Below are 15,784 nucleotides of genomic sequence, written 5' to 3'. Positions count from 1 at the left end.
AGATCAGACATCAGATTTCCAAAAAAAAAAAAAAAAAAAAAAAAACCCAAAAACAAAAAACCCAGCTAAAAGCCAAAAACCAAATATGTGATGACAGCACAGAAACTGTTTACTTCATTTTGAACAGACAATGTGCCCATTGTTTGGTAGCATTACTGCATCCTTGTTACACAATTATCCACAAAATATCATTCAGGCATTGCACCTCCCAGAGACTACACTGGTGATCTTTCCAACCCACGCCATTTGCTCCCAGCTCTGTGTCACTGTTCATTAAACATGAATTTGAGAAACTCAGTAATGTTGTTGGAATTACAAGTTAGTCTTCCAAGGTTGGTCTCATAAACCTTCTGTTGAAATTGTGGGTTTGGAAATGCAAGTTTGTCCTTTGATTTTATTTTTAACCTCTCATTCTCTCTAGTGAGTACACTTTATCACGGGTCCAGCCGAACCCTCTACTATCCTTCAAACAATCTGCAAACGCTCTAACAAGCTTCTAGATTGGGGAATCTTGGGGGTACAAATTACATGCACAGGTAGGACGTGGACACAGAATCCAGCTTTACTCTGTGGAGTGTCATGCCTAATTTCCCACGTAGCTCCTACCTAACTTCAGCGCTGGGCTGGACTGGGTCTCTTTCTCTCTTTCCTTCCTTTTCTTCTTTCTCTCCCTCTCTTCCCTTCTTTCTTCCTTCCTTTCCTCCCTCTATAATTTTTTTATGGTGGCAAAATATATATACCATAAAATTGACCATTTTAACCATTTTAAATGTACAACTCAGTAGCATTAACGACATGCACTTTGTTACATAACTATTATCACTATCTACTGCCAAATATTTCATCACCCCGAACAGATGGCTCATGTGGGAGGTTTTTTTTTTCCAAAGGGGACTGCCGTAATTTCTTTGGAAACTCGTAATCCTACAACTGATCTTGCCATTCTTCCATTAGGAATTGGAGTCTGATTTCTCTCGCCTTGAATGTGGGAGAGCATGTAAGCGCTCTGACTAAAGAGTAAGGCAGAAGTGATGCGGTGTCACTTCTGAAGCAGGGTAATCACAGATCAGGCTGCTTCTGCCCAATTCTTTGGAACCTTCATGCTTGCAGCCCTGAGGGGCCATGCACCCTGAAGTTGCTTTGCTATGGGGAAGCCAAGCCACACACAAAAGCCATGTGAGGACACTCTGGACGACAATCCTCGCCCCTGAGTCATCAGGCACTTCCAGATTCTTGCAGCCCTCAGCCTTTGCAGCTTTCAGACTGAGGTCTCGGACACCATAGAACAGAAACAAGCCATTCCCACTGTGCCCACTCCAGATTCCTCTGACTCACAGAATCCGTACCCATAATGCAGCCATTGTCATTTTAAGTCACTAATTATTTGGACAGTTTGTTATGCAGCAATAGCAGAAGTCTAATACAAATGATTGATTTTATTTATTTTTTAAGAGATTTTATTTATTTATGTGACAGAGAGAGACACAGCAAGAGAGGGAACACAAGCAGGGGGTTGTGGGAGAGGGAGAAGCAGGCTTCCCGCAGGGCAGGGAGCCCGATGTGGGGCTCGATCCCAGGATCCTGCGCTCATGACCTGAGCCGAAGGCAGACGCTTAACAACTGAGCCACCCAGGCGCCCCCAAATGATTGGTTTTAATGCATAATGCTAGCATGTTAGAACACATGAGCTCCATTTACCCCTTCCTGCCTTTTTTATTATTATTGTGACATTGTGATTTTTGAAATACATATAGTCAGTCATGCAGATGACCAAAATATATTTCTCATACACATTTGGTCTTCGTTGATGGTTCCTAGCTCACAACTCTCAAGACCCCAGGAATTTTCTGAGCAATAAGAGCAATGGGAGAATCTTTTGCTCTCCTGGGGCGCCTGGGTGGCTCAGTCGTTAAGCATCTGCCTTCAGCTTGGGTCATGATCCCGGGGTCCTGGGATCAAGCCCCACATCGGGCTCCCTGCTTAGCGGGGAGCCTGCTTCTCCCTCTCCCACTCCCCCTGCTTGTGTTCCCTCTCTCGCTGTCTCTCACTCTGTCAAGTAAATAAATAATATCTTTTAAAAAAATATTTGCTCTCTCATCCTCAGTTCCTGAAATCACTCCAGAGCCATAAATGTGCAATGTGTGCCTTGTGGTTTCCAACGAGCCCCTTTCCACCCCAACTGTGTTTATATTCATAAGGTGACTTTTGGAAAGCACCTAAGAATGGGGGCTAGTTGCCAGGGGAACCAACCATGAATAGAGGATTGGAACTTTCCGTCCCGACCCCTGATTTCCAGGGAGGGGAGAGGGGCTGGAGGCTGAATCAATCACCAACGGCCAATGATTTAATCAACATGCCTCTGTAATGAAGCCTCCATAAAAAAACCCAAAGGATGGGGTTCGGAGAGCTTCCAGTTTGGGGAACCAGAAGGCTTCCACATGCCACCATCCTGGGCCCAAAGTCCCTGGGGATAGAATCTCCTTTGTTCTGGACATTGTCCTATGTTTCTCTTCATCTGGTGGTTGGTTTATCTCCTTTAAAATTCTTTGTAATAAACTAGCAATCCAGCGAGTAATTGGGTTTCCTGAGTTCTGGGAACTGCTCTAGCAAATTAATCAAAGTCAAAAACCTGGGACCCTCTGATTGAGAGCTAGTTGGTCAGAAGTCTAAATAACCACCTGCGCTTGTGCCGGGCATCAGAGGTCTAAGAGGTCACGGGAACCTCCAAACTGCAGCTGGGTGGTCCGAAACACAGATCACCTGGGCTCTAGATTGGCATCTGCAGGGGTGGGCAAGAGTCTTGTGGGACTGAGCCCCTCACCTGTAGAATCTGATGCTGTCTCCGGGTCCATGGTGTCAGAATGGAGCTGAGCTGTAGGACACCCAGCTGGTGTCCCAGCACCATGTGTCTCCCCCCAACCCCCAGACACGTTGGAATTAGGTGAGCAGAACCTCTTATTTAAAATTACATTTTAATTCTACATATATTGCAAGACTGCTGAAAGCAACACTCCGCTTTTTGGAGGCTTTTCTTCTTAGCCTTTCAATCTCTCACTTTGCAACCCTAGAATCTGGCAAATGTCCCGAGGAAGAAACTGGCTGTGTGCTGGAAGTCCCCTATAAGTTCTGCCAACATTCTTTCTAGTTTCTCTGTCCCGCCTGAGTGGTTTTCCTTGAAATTAAAGCCTGGACTTTCAACTTCCCGCCTGTTTCCAGAATTTCCAAATGCTCCCAGCATGAAAATACCTGTAGTGATCAGCTATACATTCTTTTTTTTTTTTAAGATTTTTAAAAAATTATTTATTTGACAGAGAGAGAGACAGTGAGGGAGGGAACACAAGCAGAGGGAGTGGAAGAGGGAGAAGCAGGCTTCCCATGGAGCAGGGATCCCGACGTGGGGCTTGATCCCAGGACCCTGGGATCATGACCTGAGCTGAAGGCAGACGCTTAACGACTGAGCCACCCAGGTGCCCCCCAGCTATACATTCTTTTCCCTCCGTGGCTTCATCCCTCTGGGCCTACTACTCAAAATGTGGTCTATGGGTATCAGAGGTCTTGTCATTACCTAGGAGCTTGTTAGAGATGGAGAACTCAGGCCCTCCCCCAAGCTTCCTGGATCAAGCAATACTTTCTATCCATTGTGAACAGAGCCCTGGTTATAGATTAAATAGAACACCCTGGTAAATTATAATAATGATAATCATTAATTGAGTGATGAACTTTACTTATATTATCTTTCATCCTCACAACAGCCCTGTAACTTTGGTATGCGTTATTCTTATTTAATTGTTGAGAACTGAGACTTACTCAAGGGTTATGTAACTTGCCCAGAGTCTCATAGCTAGTAACAAAGCCAGGATTGTGCGTCCATTACAGCCCACATACTTTACTGCCATGAGTCTTTTTATCTTATTACAAAGAAATTCATTTAAAAAATTAAGACAACATACAGAAAATTATAAAGAATAAAAGTCACATAATTTACCACCATTCTTAATTTTCGTGTGTGTATTTCCAATTTTGTGTGTGTGTGTGAGAGAGAGAGAGGGAGGCAGAGATGAATTGTTGAAATGGTTTTGTAACTTGTTTTTGTTTCTTCTTAATGAAACATTGTGAGCATTTTAACACAACCCTTGCTCTTTTCACCATATCAAGCTGCCTCTTGTTTCAATAAATTCTTTTGTGTCAGGGTAGGAAGCCCCATTCAAGGGTCAGAATATAGCAACTCTCCCAGTGGCTCCCTTTGCATGGGTGGCCCTCCCCCATTAAGGGAGCAGTGGCTGAAATGTTTCATCTCATTCCTTTTTGGGAAAGACCAACACAGCAGAGAAGAAGAGTCATTTATTTGTTTGCAAAAAATTTCAGGTTTAGATGTGTGATGAAATATTTAGAAAAAAAACTTAACTTGGTTACTGAGAGCCAGAATTCCTGCTCCGAAGAGCAGATGGGTTACCTGAGGTGGCAGAAGGGGAGGCAACGGCGAAGAGGTCTGGTGAAAGGAAGTCAGTCCAGAGAACTGTAGAAAGCAAGATGGAGTCCCTCACGTCAAGCAGTGGCCTGTGTCAAGCAATGGTGCAGGCAGCTGTGGGCATTGCGGGTCAGACCAGGTATTGCTGAGAGCAGCCCCTGCCGACGACGCACCCAGAACAATAAGCAGCAGAAGGAGAGCAGGTCTGCAAACGCCCGGCACTGACTAAATCCCCGGTAAAAGGGAGGATTTTGCAGCAAATGGTCAGACTCTGGACACTGAGCCTTCTGCGTCTGACCACTTCAGAAAGGTAGCTGCTGCCAAAGGCTCTGCCTGATTGATCTCTGAACAGAACCGAGATCCTTGCTGGCTTGAACACAATAAGCAGTCAGTGCCGAGAGCAGACCCGGACCGGACCTGGACTGGACTGAGGCCTTATCTCAGGTGCGACTCAGACTGAGTTTTTTGATTCATTAACGTCCTATACCTGTTCTATCTTGTTTGTTGTGTGACTTGCCTTGTGCCTTGCATGACTTTTTTTTTTTTTTAAAGGAGGCTCCCCACCCAACGCGGGGCTTGAACTCATGACCCTGAGATCAAGACCTGAGCTGAGCTGGTATCAAGAGTTAAACCCTCATCAGGCTCCCTGCTCTGCGGGGAGTCTGCTTCTCCCTCTGACCCTCTTCCCTCTCGTGCTCTCTATCTCTCATTCTCTCTCTCTCAAATAAATAATAAAATAAAATCTTTAAAAAAAAAAAAAAAGGGCGCCTGGGTGGCTCAGTTGGTTAAGCAACTGCCTTCAGCTCAGGTCATGATCCTGGAGTCCCGGGATCGAGTCCCACATCAGGCTCCCTGCTCTGCGGGGAGTCTGCTTCTCCCTCTGACCCTCTTCCCTCTCGTGCTCTCTATCTCTCATTCTCTCTCTCTCAAATAAATAATAAAATAAAATCTTTAAAAAAAAAAAAAAAGAGTTAAACCCTTGGGGGCACCTGGGTGGCTCAGTCAGTTGAGAATCTACCTTGGGCTCAGGTCATGATCTCGGGGGAGGGGGAGGTTGGTCCAGGGATCAAGCCTCTGTCCAGCTCCCTGCTCAGCGGGGAGCCTGCTTCTCCCTCTCCCTCTGCCCCTGCCCCCCGCTTGTGCACACGAGCTCTCTAAAATAAATAAATCTTAAAAAAAAGAAAGAGGCAGTGTACCAGTTTGCTCAGGCTGCCATTAAAAAGCACCACAGACTGGGCGGCTTAAAGAGCAGACATTTATTCTTTCAGTTCTTCTGGAGGCCAGAAGTCTGAGATCAAGGTGTTGGCAGGGGTGGATTTTTTTCCCTATGATCTCCCTCCTTGGCTTGTAGACGTCCTCCTCAGGTGCCTTCACCTGGACTCCTCTGTGTGTGTCTGGGTCCAAATCCCCTTATAAGGATGTCAAATGTATTAGTTTAGGGCCCATTCAACCTCACTGAACCTTAATCACCTCTTTAAAGGCCCGATTTCCAAATATAGTCACATTCTGAGGTACTGGGGGTTAGGACTTCCACAAACAGTTTTAAGGGGCAGACACATCAGTCTGTAACAAGCAGTATTTCAAAGGAGACTCCACTGGCCCAGGAACAGGTCGAGAGAAGAGTGGGACATAAAGCAGGGAGTGAAAACTGGCACACACAGATTTTGTTTGGACTGATTAATTTGTTTATTAAGGCTGTAGGGGGTTTTCTCATAAAAATTCTGATGTTTTGGCTTCTTGCCTAAAATCTAAAGCTCCAGCCACATGGGGCCTGCATTCCTGCATGGCAATGCTTGGCTGGGGTTGGGTGGTAGCTGTCCCAATTCCCAGCACTCCCCTGCTCTGCTCTCCAGCCTGGTCTGCTTCACCTAAAGCCATTAGGGTTTTTGGCACCTGGGCTGGAGAGTATAGACGTAGATCCAAATTCATGTTCGAACTGAAGAAGAAAATGTATGTGATATTTCAAACCTATGGGGAAGCACTGTGTGGAAGAATGGGCCATGCTGTCCCAGCCCCGATGAGAGGACCATTGTTGACTTGAGGAGTTTAAGGCAGGTGCTTTCCTCTGGGTGCCTGAGAGTGCAGCCCTTAAGCACTAGCCTAGAGCTTCTGTGATGTCGGCAGTTCCCCTGGGCCCCAAGAAAGGCAGGGGAGAAACCAGCTGCTTTGTTTGTTCTTCAGCAAAATAATGGACACTCACTGATTCTATTAATTTTAAGAGGAAATGCTCTAGCTTCGATACGGTTTAGACTAAACCGTCTTTAAGGGGAAGAAAAGTAATTTGTCTCGGGTGAGATGCTCGCTTTTAGAGGTCAGCCAGTAGAGGAACGATGCCAACTGCCCAGCCGCCAAGCTCACGGGCGGGAATGCTGTGAATACAACAGGAACCGGAGGGTCTTCCTTCACCATCTCCTGGGAGCTGGGTGCCCACCCCCCTGCGCCTGTGGGGCCACTGGCTGAAACTCAGGGTTGAATGAAACTATCAAACTAAGACTCAGAACCTTAATCTGAAGAAAAGAATCCAGGTTCCTTGGGAAAGAAGTGGGGTTTTCTCAAGGAAGGGAAGTAGAGTTTCTCTACTTCGAGACTTGAAGAAGAGAATGCAAGAGGGACCAGGAACAAACCAAGTTCTGGAGAAGCCAGTTAGGAAGTTGTTCGAGAAGCATCTGAAGCACGGAGTCATGAAGGTCTAGGGCACCAGCTGCCCACCCTTGGGCAACTTGAGGGAGAATGTGTGATTCTCCTATGTAGCGGTTCCCTTCTGGAAATGTCTTTTTTGCTAAAGGATCATAGGTTGTCTGCTCTGTTGGTCTTGTGAACACTAAAGAGGCAGAGTGGCATGACGTGGAAGGGTATGTTCCTTCCCATCTCCTCCTGGTCCTCAGTGAAGACAGAGGGTCACCCTCGGGTGAACTGTAACCCTAAGCTGCGGGTGGTCATTGTAATATCAAAGGATAATCCTGAAAGCTACCCGGCACCGGGACACCTGGGTGGCTCAGTTGGTTAAACAGCTGCCTTCGGCTCAGATCATGATCCCAGGGTTCTGAGATCAAGTCCCGCATCGGGCTCCCCGCTCAGCAGGGAGCCTGCTTCTCCTTCTGCCTGCCACTTCTGCTTGTGCTCTGTCTCTCTCTCTGACAAATAAATAAATAAAATCAAAAAAAGAAAAAAAAGCTACACGGCACCAAAGCAATGTTCTGCAGTGAAATGGAAGATCAAATCTGCTAAGTCTTATAAGTTAAAGAATCCTGCTCCCAGATGGGAGATGGGGGTACTCAGCAAACTCCCGAGCTATTATATAATAAATCATGTTGGAATAATTAGATGTTATTTAATTTAATGATGTAGATACGTTAACACCCTAGGTCACACCAGAAACAAAAATTCATTCCAGATGGATTGGATTACTCGTGAAAAAAATATATAGCATATAAAAAACAAAACTATCAAATATAAGGTAAAATATATGAAAGTTTTTTCTTTCTTTTTTTAAAGATTTTTTCTTTATTCTTTTTTTTAAGATTTTTTTCTTTATTTATTTGACAGAGAGAGACATAGCGAGAGAGGGAACGCAAGCAGGGGGAACGGGAGAAGGAGAAGCAGGGAGCCCAATGCGGGGCTCAATCCTAGGACCCTGGGATCATGACCTGAGCCAAAGGCAGATGCTTAACAACTGAGCCACCCAGGTGCCCCTATGAAAGTTTTTTCTGCTAACAGTGTTGGGGTAGTCCCAAGCAAGATATGAAACCAAGAGGTCATAAAAGGAAAAAAATGCCAGGCTGGACTACACAGAAATGAACAAAAGATACTTTAAATGCAACCAAGATATAGGGAACAGATGACCAGAAGAAAATACTTGTAATATATAACAGACAAAGGTTAATCTCCCTAAATAGGAAAAGAACACCAACACACTGATAAGACCAAAAAAAAAAAAAAAAAAAAAAAACTCGACAGGAAAAAGATCAAAGGATATAATGAAGGACTTCATAGAGAAATAGAAATGGTCAATAAGAATATATTTTTAGAAACCCTGAGCCTTTATAATATTTAAAGGACTTCACATTGAAGTATCAGTATGACTCTTTTACCTGTAGGTGAAAAAAGTTTTGTAAATACAGATTAAGGTCTGGAAGAATATGCACTAAACTCTGCACAGTGTTTCATTCTGAGGGAATATAACTGAGGAAGCAGAGCAGGGGTCTTTTATTGATTTTTCATGTGGTGAGATTATGGGTGATTTTTACCTTGGGGATATTTTGTTGCTGTACAATTTAATTCCTTGGCAAGCAGTGCAAACATAAATTCACTACTTTCAGGGGGTTTGGAAAGTTTCTGTTTATTTTAGTTTTCAAAATCACAAAAAATGTATGAGTTAATTAGAAGAATCAGGCCAGTTTTTACCTATTCTCAGATCTCAAATTTTCTTACGGGGGGACGGCAGAAGGAGAGGGAGAGAGAGAATCTTAAACAGGCTCCAAGCCCTGAGATCATGACCTGAACTGAAATCAGGAGTCAGATATGGAACTGACAGTCATCCAGATGCCCCTACAGCCAATTTGTATTCACACTATTTGTCCTTGTACTTAATTCATGGATATCTTCAATTATACATTTTCCCCAACATACATCTTTCTAGATATCCCCCCTACTGAAAATAGAAAAAAAAAGAAAACAAAGAAGAAGGAAAGAAAGAAAAAAGAAGGTGCCATATATATATGGCTTTGATTATTTTAATACATTATTATTGCTTTCACTAAAGTTTTGACTCTAGTGAGGACCAAAGTGACCAGGATAATAGATAGCCAGGCATCACTCTGGGAAACAAGTTTTCAGAAAGGTCAAAAGAAAACGTCCTTGCTATGTGACTTTTGAATAAGCCACTTGAAAAAACTAGATATTACATGTACATATTACATAACTCAAAGAGTCCAAGAGAGTGTGCTGGGGAGTTGTGTGCCTGCTACCTTTGTTCCTGAGGCAGATAATATTACAAATCGTAATATCTAGTATATCCTTCCAGAGACAGTTTACGCGTGTGCAAATGTTGGCTTAATTATAGCATAGCTACAGGGCACCTGGGTGGCTCAGGTGGTTAAGCGTCTGCCTTCGGCTCAGGTCATGATCCCAGGGTCCTGGGATCGAGTCCCACATCGGGCTCCCTGTTCCTTGGGAGTCTGCTTCTCCCTCTGCCTCTCTCTCTCTCTCTCTCTGTCTCTCATGAATAGATAAATAAAATCTTTAAAAAAATAAAATAAAATAAATTATAGCGTAGCTACCATAACACTGGTTTGCGTCTTACTCTTTTTACTTAAAAAAATAGATCTTAGAAATTGTTGTATATCAGTATTATCGATAGAGCTGTATCATTGTTTTCAACAATATGCAAATGCAAATGATTTCAGTCATTGAATGATGGTTAACCATCATTTACCTCATTAGTCCCCTACTGATGAGCACTTATGTTGTTTCTCATATTTTATCTGTTCAAACAATGCTGTAATAAATATCCCTCCGTGGGGCCTCGGTGGCTCAGTTGGTTAAGCAACTGCCTTCAGCTCAGGTCATGATCTCAGGGTCCTGGGATCGAGCCCCGAATCAGGCTCCCTGCTGGGCAGGAAGCCTGCTTCTCTCTTTCCCACTCCCCCTGCTTCTGTTCCCTCTCTTGCTGTCTCTCTCTCTCTCTGTCAAATAAATAAATAAAATCTTAAAAAAAAATAAATATCGCCCCATATTTGTGATTTTGCAAATGTGCAAGAATTTGTAGAAGAAATCCCTGCACTTAGGATTACTGGCTCATAAGGTAAGTGCAATTTAAATTGTGAATGCTCTGTAGTAATTTGTATTCCTTTGAACCATGATTAAGAGTTTGTTTCCCTATACCTTCAACTACATAATGATATCAAGCTTTTGATCCCTGTCAACCTCATAGGTGAAAAATGGTTTCTTATGTAGTTTTGATTTCTCTTTCTTTCATTGCAAGTGAAGTTGAACATTTTTGTATATGTTTAAGGCCATTTATATTTCCTCTAAGGTATCCATTTATTATGTCTTAATTTTATTCAATTTCACGTATTTAGTTTTAAGCGTTCATTCAAATTACAAAAATAATTTTTGCTATTTAAAGATTCGCTTGCTGGTTAAGAAAAAATCCAGCTACATGGTATTTATGAGAGATACTTCTAAATCAAAATAACTGGAAATAGAGGGATGAATAAAGATATATCAAACACATGAATAAAAAATAAAGTAGGAGTAACAATATTAAAACCAAAGCAATTTAATATTTTAGATTTATGAGAGGTGCTGTTCATCAAGAATATATAATAGTCATGAGCCTTTATGAATCTAACAACAGATTTCAAAATATAAAACAAAAACTGTTGGAAATACAAGAGAAAAATTTTTTTAATACAGCTTTTTTTTTAAAGATTTTATTTATTTGTAAGAGAGAGCACAAGCAGGGGGAGCGACAGGCAGAGGGAGAAGCAGGCTTCCCGCTGAGTAAGGAGCTGAGTAAGGATCCCAGGATCCTGGGATCAGGACCTGAGCCAAAGGCAGACACTTAACTGACTGAGCCACCCAGGTGTCCTGAAATGCAAGAAAATTTGATGAATCCACAAATACATAATATTTTGGGGATACTAAAATGTATCTCTCAGAAGTTAACAAATCAAGTAGACAAAAGTAAGTAAGGTTATAGAGGATCTAAATAACAAAATTAAGTTAATAAACAGAGAATACATATTTAAAAAAGACACATGGAATGTTCAGAAAAAGAAACAATTATGAGACTATAAAAACATTTTGATAATTCTAAAAAGACCATATACAATCTGACCACAATGTAATAACTATAATTTAATAACAAAAGAATGGAACCTTTCAAAACAAAAAACAAAACTGCAACTATTTGCAAGAAAATAAAATCACCTTTCTGTATGACTCTTAGATTAAAAAGAAAATCAAAATGGAAATTACAAACTATTGGGACATGAATGACAATAAGGGAGAATGTTTAGTGAATCTTGTTGGAATGGCCAACACAGTAACATGTGAAAATGTATAGCATTAAAAGCATTTATCGGGAAATTCGAAAATTTTACTAAGCAGTTTTTTAAAAAGGTAAGAAAATGAATCTGGTGTGCGGGGGGTGGGGGAGAATAAAGATAAAAGCCTACATCAGATTTCTACTGTTAATACTGGACTTTCTTTCTAAGGATAGCTAGAAAAGCTACATGACTACAAATATGTCAAGCATTTACTTGAAGCATCAGCATCAGCGAACACGCAAGGTAATAAGACAATAGAACCAGAAGATGGAAACCCAGAGGTAAGTTAGGCATTATGTACCACTTTTCTATTAGTGGTATTTCCCATTTTCTTTTCTTAAGCTTTTTTTCTTTTAAATATTTTATTTTTTAAATTTTTTTAAAGAGTTTATTTATTTATTTGAGAGAGAGAATGAGAGACAGAGAGCATGAGAGGGAGGAGGGTGAGAAGGAGAAGCAGACTCTCTGCTGAGCAGGGAGCCCGATGTGGGACTGGATCCCGGGACTCCAAGATCATGACCTGAGCCGAAGGCAGTCGCTTAACCAACTGAGTCACTCAGGCGCCCTCTTTTAAATATTTTATTTATTTATCCGAGAGAGAGAGAGAAAGAGAGATCACGAGCAGGGGGGGAAAGGAGACTCCCCACTGAGTAGGGAGCCCAACACGGGACTCGATCCCAGCAGCCTGGGATCACAACCTGAGCCAAAGGCAGATGCTTAACTGACTGAGCCACCCAGGCACCGCCCCCCCCCCCCATTTTCATTAGAGGAAGCTGAGTGGTTTAGCCTCACAGGGCTGGGTGAAGAAACGTTGGAATCCATGATCTCTTATACCCAACTTTAGGTAGGGATCCCAAAGGGTTAAGGACTGGACTAGACTGGCTTTCTAAAGGATTGCAGCTTGGCTTCAAAGAATCTCAGTCCTGAAATTGAACTAGGCTGATCCTGGTTTGCTTGTGCCTTCAGGCAACGGTGAGAAACAAAAGTAAATCTTGCCTGAGGAAAATGAAATCATCCTAAACCTTAATGAGCTCCACCAGAAACTTAAAGAATGCATTTCTCTGGCACACAATCAAAAGCAACCAGGCCCAGGAAGAAATACGGCAACATGAACAAAAACCACTAGAAACAATGAACATTAGAAACCGTTTCATGTAGAACCCAGATATTGGAGTTATTAGTCATAATTCTTAAAACAACTATTTTTACAAAATATAAGGGAATAATAAAAGATAAAACTAAGAATTTGGACATAAAACTAGAAATATAAAAAAGGACATAGATTTAAAAAAAAACTATTCAAAATTAAAAACTGAAAAATACAATAGCTGAAATTAAGATTTAACAGCAGGTTAGACACAGCTGAATTGAGGATTAAGGAGCTAGAAGAGACAAGACAATTTTTAAGAAGTGCAGAAGAGGGACACCTGGATGGCTCAGTCAATTAAGCGACCAACTCTGGAGCTCAGCTCAGGTCTTGATCTCAGGGTCCTGAGTTCAAGCCCCACTTGGGCTCCACCCTGGGTGTGGGGCCTGCCTAAAAACACAAAAGTTAAAAAAATGCAGGAGAGAGGCTAAGAGGCAGGAAGGATGGGTCAGAAGGCCTAGAATAGGTATAATCTGAAGTTTTAGAAGGGGGGGTGGAGACAAAGGAATGGGATTGAAGAAATGTTTGAACAGATCATGTCTGAAAAGCTCCCAAAGTGACGAAAGATTTTCAGTCACAGATTTAAGAAACCCTATGGCCCCAAACGGGATAAATCCAAACATAAGTCCACACCTACGCCACATTAACTGACCCTCTAATTGTTGCCCCTTTGAACCCAAAATGCCCTTTCTCCCTCTGGCTGTTTGTAAATAACCAATTCTTCCAATGTTCTTAGAACAAGATTTACCATCCTGCTTTTAACTTTTTGAAATAGAAATAACTTTTCAATGTACTTTGAATATATAGGAGACAAAGGATTCATGAAACACTACTCTTTCTTCTTGGCAGTATTTTCTGTACTATTTTATTCTTTTCCATCTTATTAAAAAAATAATTCTGGTCACAGTCCCTAAATCCGGGCTCAACCTACGGTTTGGAAAACCCTAAGGAGTGTGGAGAGAATAGAATTGCATTAAAAAACCTTTAATATGTAAATTTGTTTGTCTGTTTGGCTTTCACCCTCCAGGAATCAGATGACCTTGGACACGGGCCAGTTTTCTTTTCTTTGCTGTGCTCTGCTTGTTTGCTTATTCTTTTTTTTTTTTTTTTTTTTTTTTTTTTTTGCTTTGCTTTGGGGGTGGTGCGCATTAGGAAAAGCCGGCGGCCAGTTAAATCTCAGCAGCCGGTTCCTGCTCTCGGGGAAGGGAGGAACACTGGCGCCAGGGCGCTCTGCCGTGGCGAACCTGTAGGTCAGGCGAGGGCCCGGCTCCCTGGCTGGGGCTTCCTGGCCTTGGAAGTGCCCGGAGCTTCCGAGTACTTTGCTGTACTGCGAATGAAATGTCAGACCAAAGAACTTCAAGTTCTCCTTGAGAGTCCGCGGAAGTGCAGGGTGGGGAGTCGCGGAAGAGGGGGCCGCGATCGGCGCTCTGGAGATATCGGTAAATCCCGGGGTGCAACCTCTGCAGTGGTGTTGGCCGGCGCCTCCCCCGGGCCGCAGGCTTACGGCTGGAGGAGGTGGCTTCTGTGTGTTCGTGAGGTCCCGTCGGGGAGAGACCGAGGACCGCGAGGAAAAGTGAGCAGTAAGGGGCCTAGCCGGCCTTCGCCCGGCCCACCCCCGGCCGTTGGCGCCCTTGAACCCGCCCCTCCGGATAGATCTCTGAGCGGGTTCCAGGCGCTCTTCACTCGCGGTCCAAAGGCGCGGCGGCGCGGGCCATGGATCCCCTGGCTGCGCTGCGGGGCGCGAGGCTGCGGTGGGCGCTGCTGGGTACGCGGGTGGCCCTCCCTGGCCTCTGCCCGCACGGGGCCAGAGCCAAGGCCGCGATCCCCGCCGCTGTCCGGGTTACCGCCGAGACTCCTGGAAACGGGCCTGGCGACCGGAGACTGCGGACCCTGGAGGAGCTTCCAGGGCCCGGGCAACTGCGCTTCTTCTTCCAGCTGTTAGTGCAAGGCTACGTTCTGCAGTTACACAAGCTCCAGGTAACCGAGGGGGGCGGGGGTGGGGGGGGAGGGGGGCGGAGCTCGCGGCCAGGGTGCGCGGGATTGAGCATCGGGACAGAGAAGCTGGAGTTGGAGAGATGTTGGACAAAAAAGTGAAGGACACGAGAATTTAGCTCAGGACCGACGGGAGCTATGGTCCTAGACTGGACATCTGTAGGGATTATGTGTAAAGGGTAGACAGAAGCCTTTGAACTGAAATGAATAGGTCCAGGAGTTGGTAGGGCACCAGGGAAGAGGTGACTTGGGAGCCAGGTTCCCAAATGAACAGAGGTTGCGAGAGGCAGGAACTGTCTTGGTAACAGAATGGCAGATGCAAGTGTCTAAGTTGCCAGATGTGGTAGAACCACTATTTAATTCTGAGATGATGTTGGCTACCGTAGACTTCTTCCAAAGGAAATGGCTTCGGGTAGGATTACAGACATCTGGCAATTTGCACGATAGATTTTTCCATAGGGAGAAAAATGTCACTTCTCAGGGAGTGAAAGCAAAATCGTAGACGTTTAGGAAAAGGTACATTTTTTTTGTTGTTGTTACTAAGGAATCAGTGTCCAGTAAGAAGAGTTTATTCAGTGGAACACTGAGGCAGGGATGGGTGGATATCCCACTGTGAATGGATGGAAACTGGAAAACCCAACGTGGGTTAAGGTGGAGAGGTTTTAGGAAATGAGCTGAAGAGATTCATCTGGGATCTGTCTTCCTCATGACTATTACAAAGTATAAACCCATCCACTCTTCCCCCGGGCATTTTTCCAAGTGCTGGGATTCATTGAGAGGCGGCCAATGCCCTCATAGTTTATATGCTCAGTTGGAAGCTTACATCCCAGGGTTTATATGCTCCTTTGGGGGAAGGAGGAGGACAAGGGTATGAACAAGTCAATAAACAGCTCATTTCAGAAAGAGAACTTGAGTGCCCTGCGAGGAGAAGCCTGTCCAGCGTTGGGGGCGGAGTAGGACCTTTGATTCATTTGCCCTCCACATGTGTGGTTCACAGTGATTGGCAAGAGGAACGGGCAAGCTCACCTGCTGGGCTGGCGAGCAGGCTGGTTACCATGTAGCTGTGTGCTGGCCAGTAGTCAAAAACTCAGAGGAGCTGTGGGCACTGGGGATACGACAGGCCTT

At 43.9% G+C, this 15,784-nt stretch overlaps 1 protein-coding gene across 1 annotated transcript in view; it reads left to right on the top strand.

Annotated features, from left to right (window-relative positions):
• Nucleotides 1-13,604: 13,604 nt before the first annotated feature.
• Nucleotides 13,605-15,784, top strand: part of CYP27A1 (cytochrome P450 family 27 subfamily A member 1) — a 32,868-nt gene continuing 30,688 nt past the window's right edge. Inside the window, exon 1 of the mRNA XM_025891436.2 lies at nucleotides 13,605-14,644. Coding sequence (XP_025747221.1) covers nucleotides 14,381-14,644 — 264 coding nt within the window. The 5' untranslated portion in view covers nucleotides 13,605-14,380. The remainder of the gene's footprint in view (nucleotides 14,645-15,784) is intronic.

This window comes from Callorhinus ursinus, unplaced genomic scaffold, assembly GCF_003265705.2.
Source record: "Callorhinus ursinus isolate GAN/ISIS: 27379988/994484 unplaced genomic scaffold, GSC_fseal_2.0 scaffold2, whole genome shotgun sequence".
Taxonomy (NCBI): Eukaryota; Metazoa; Chordata; class Mammalia; order Carnivora; family Otariidae; genus Callorhinus; species Callorhinus ursinus.
This window is presented reverse-complemented; position numbering and strand designations above follow the sequence as displayed.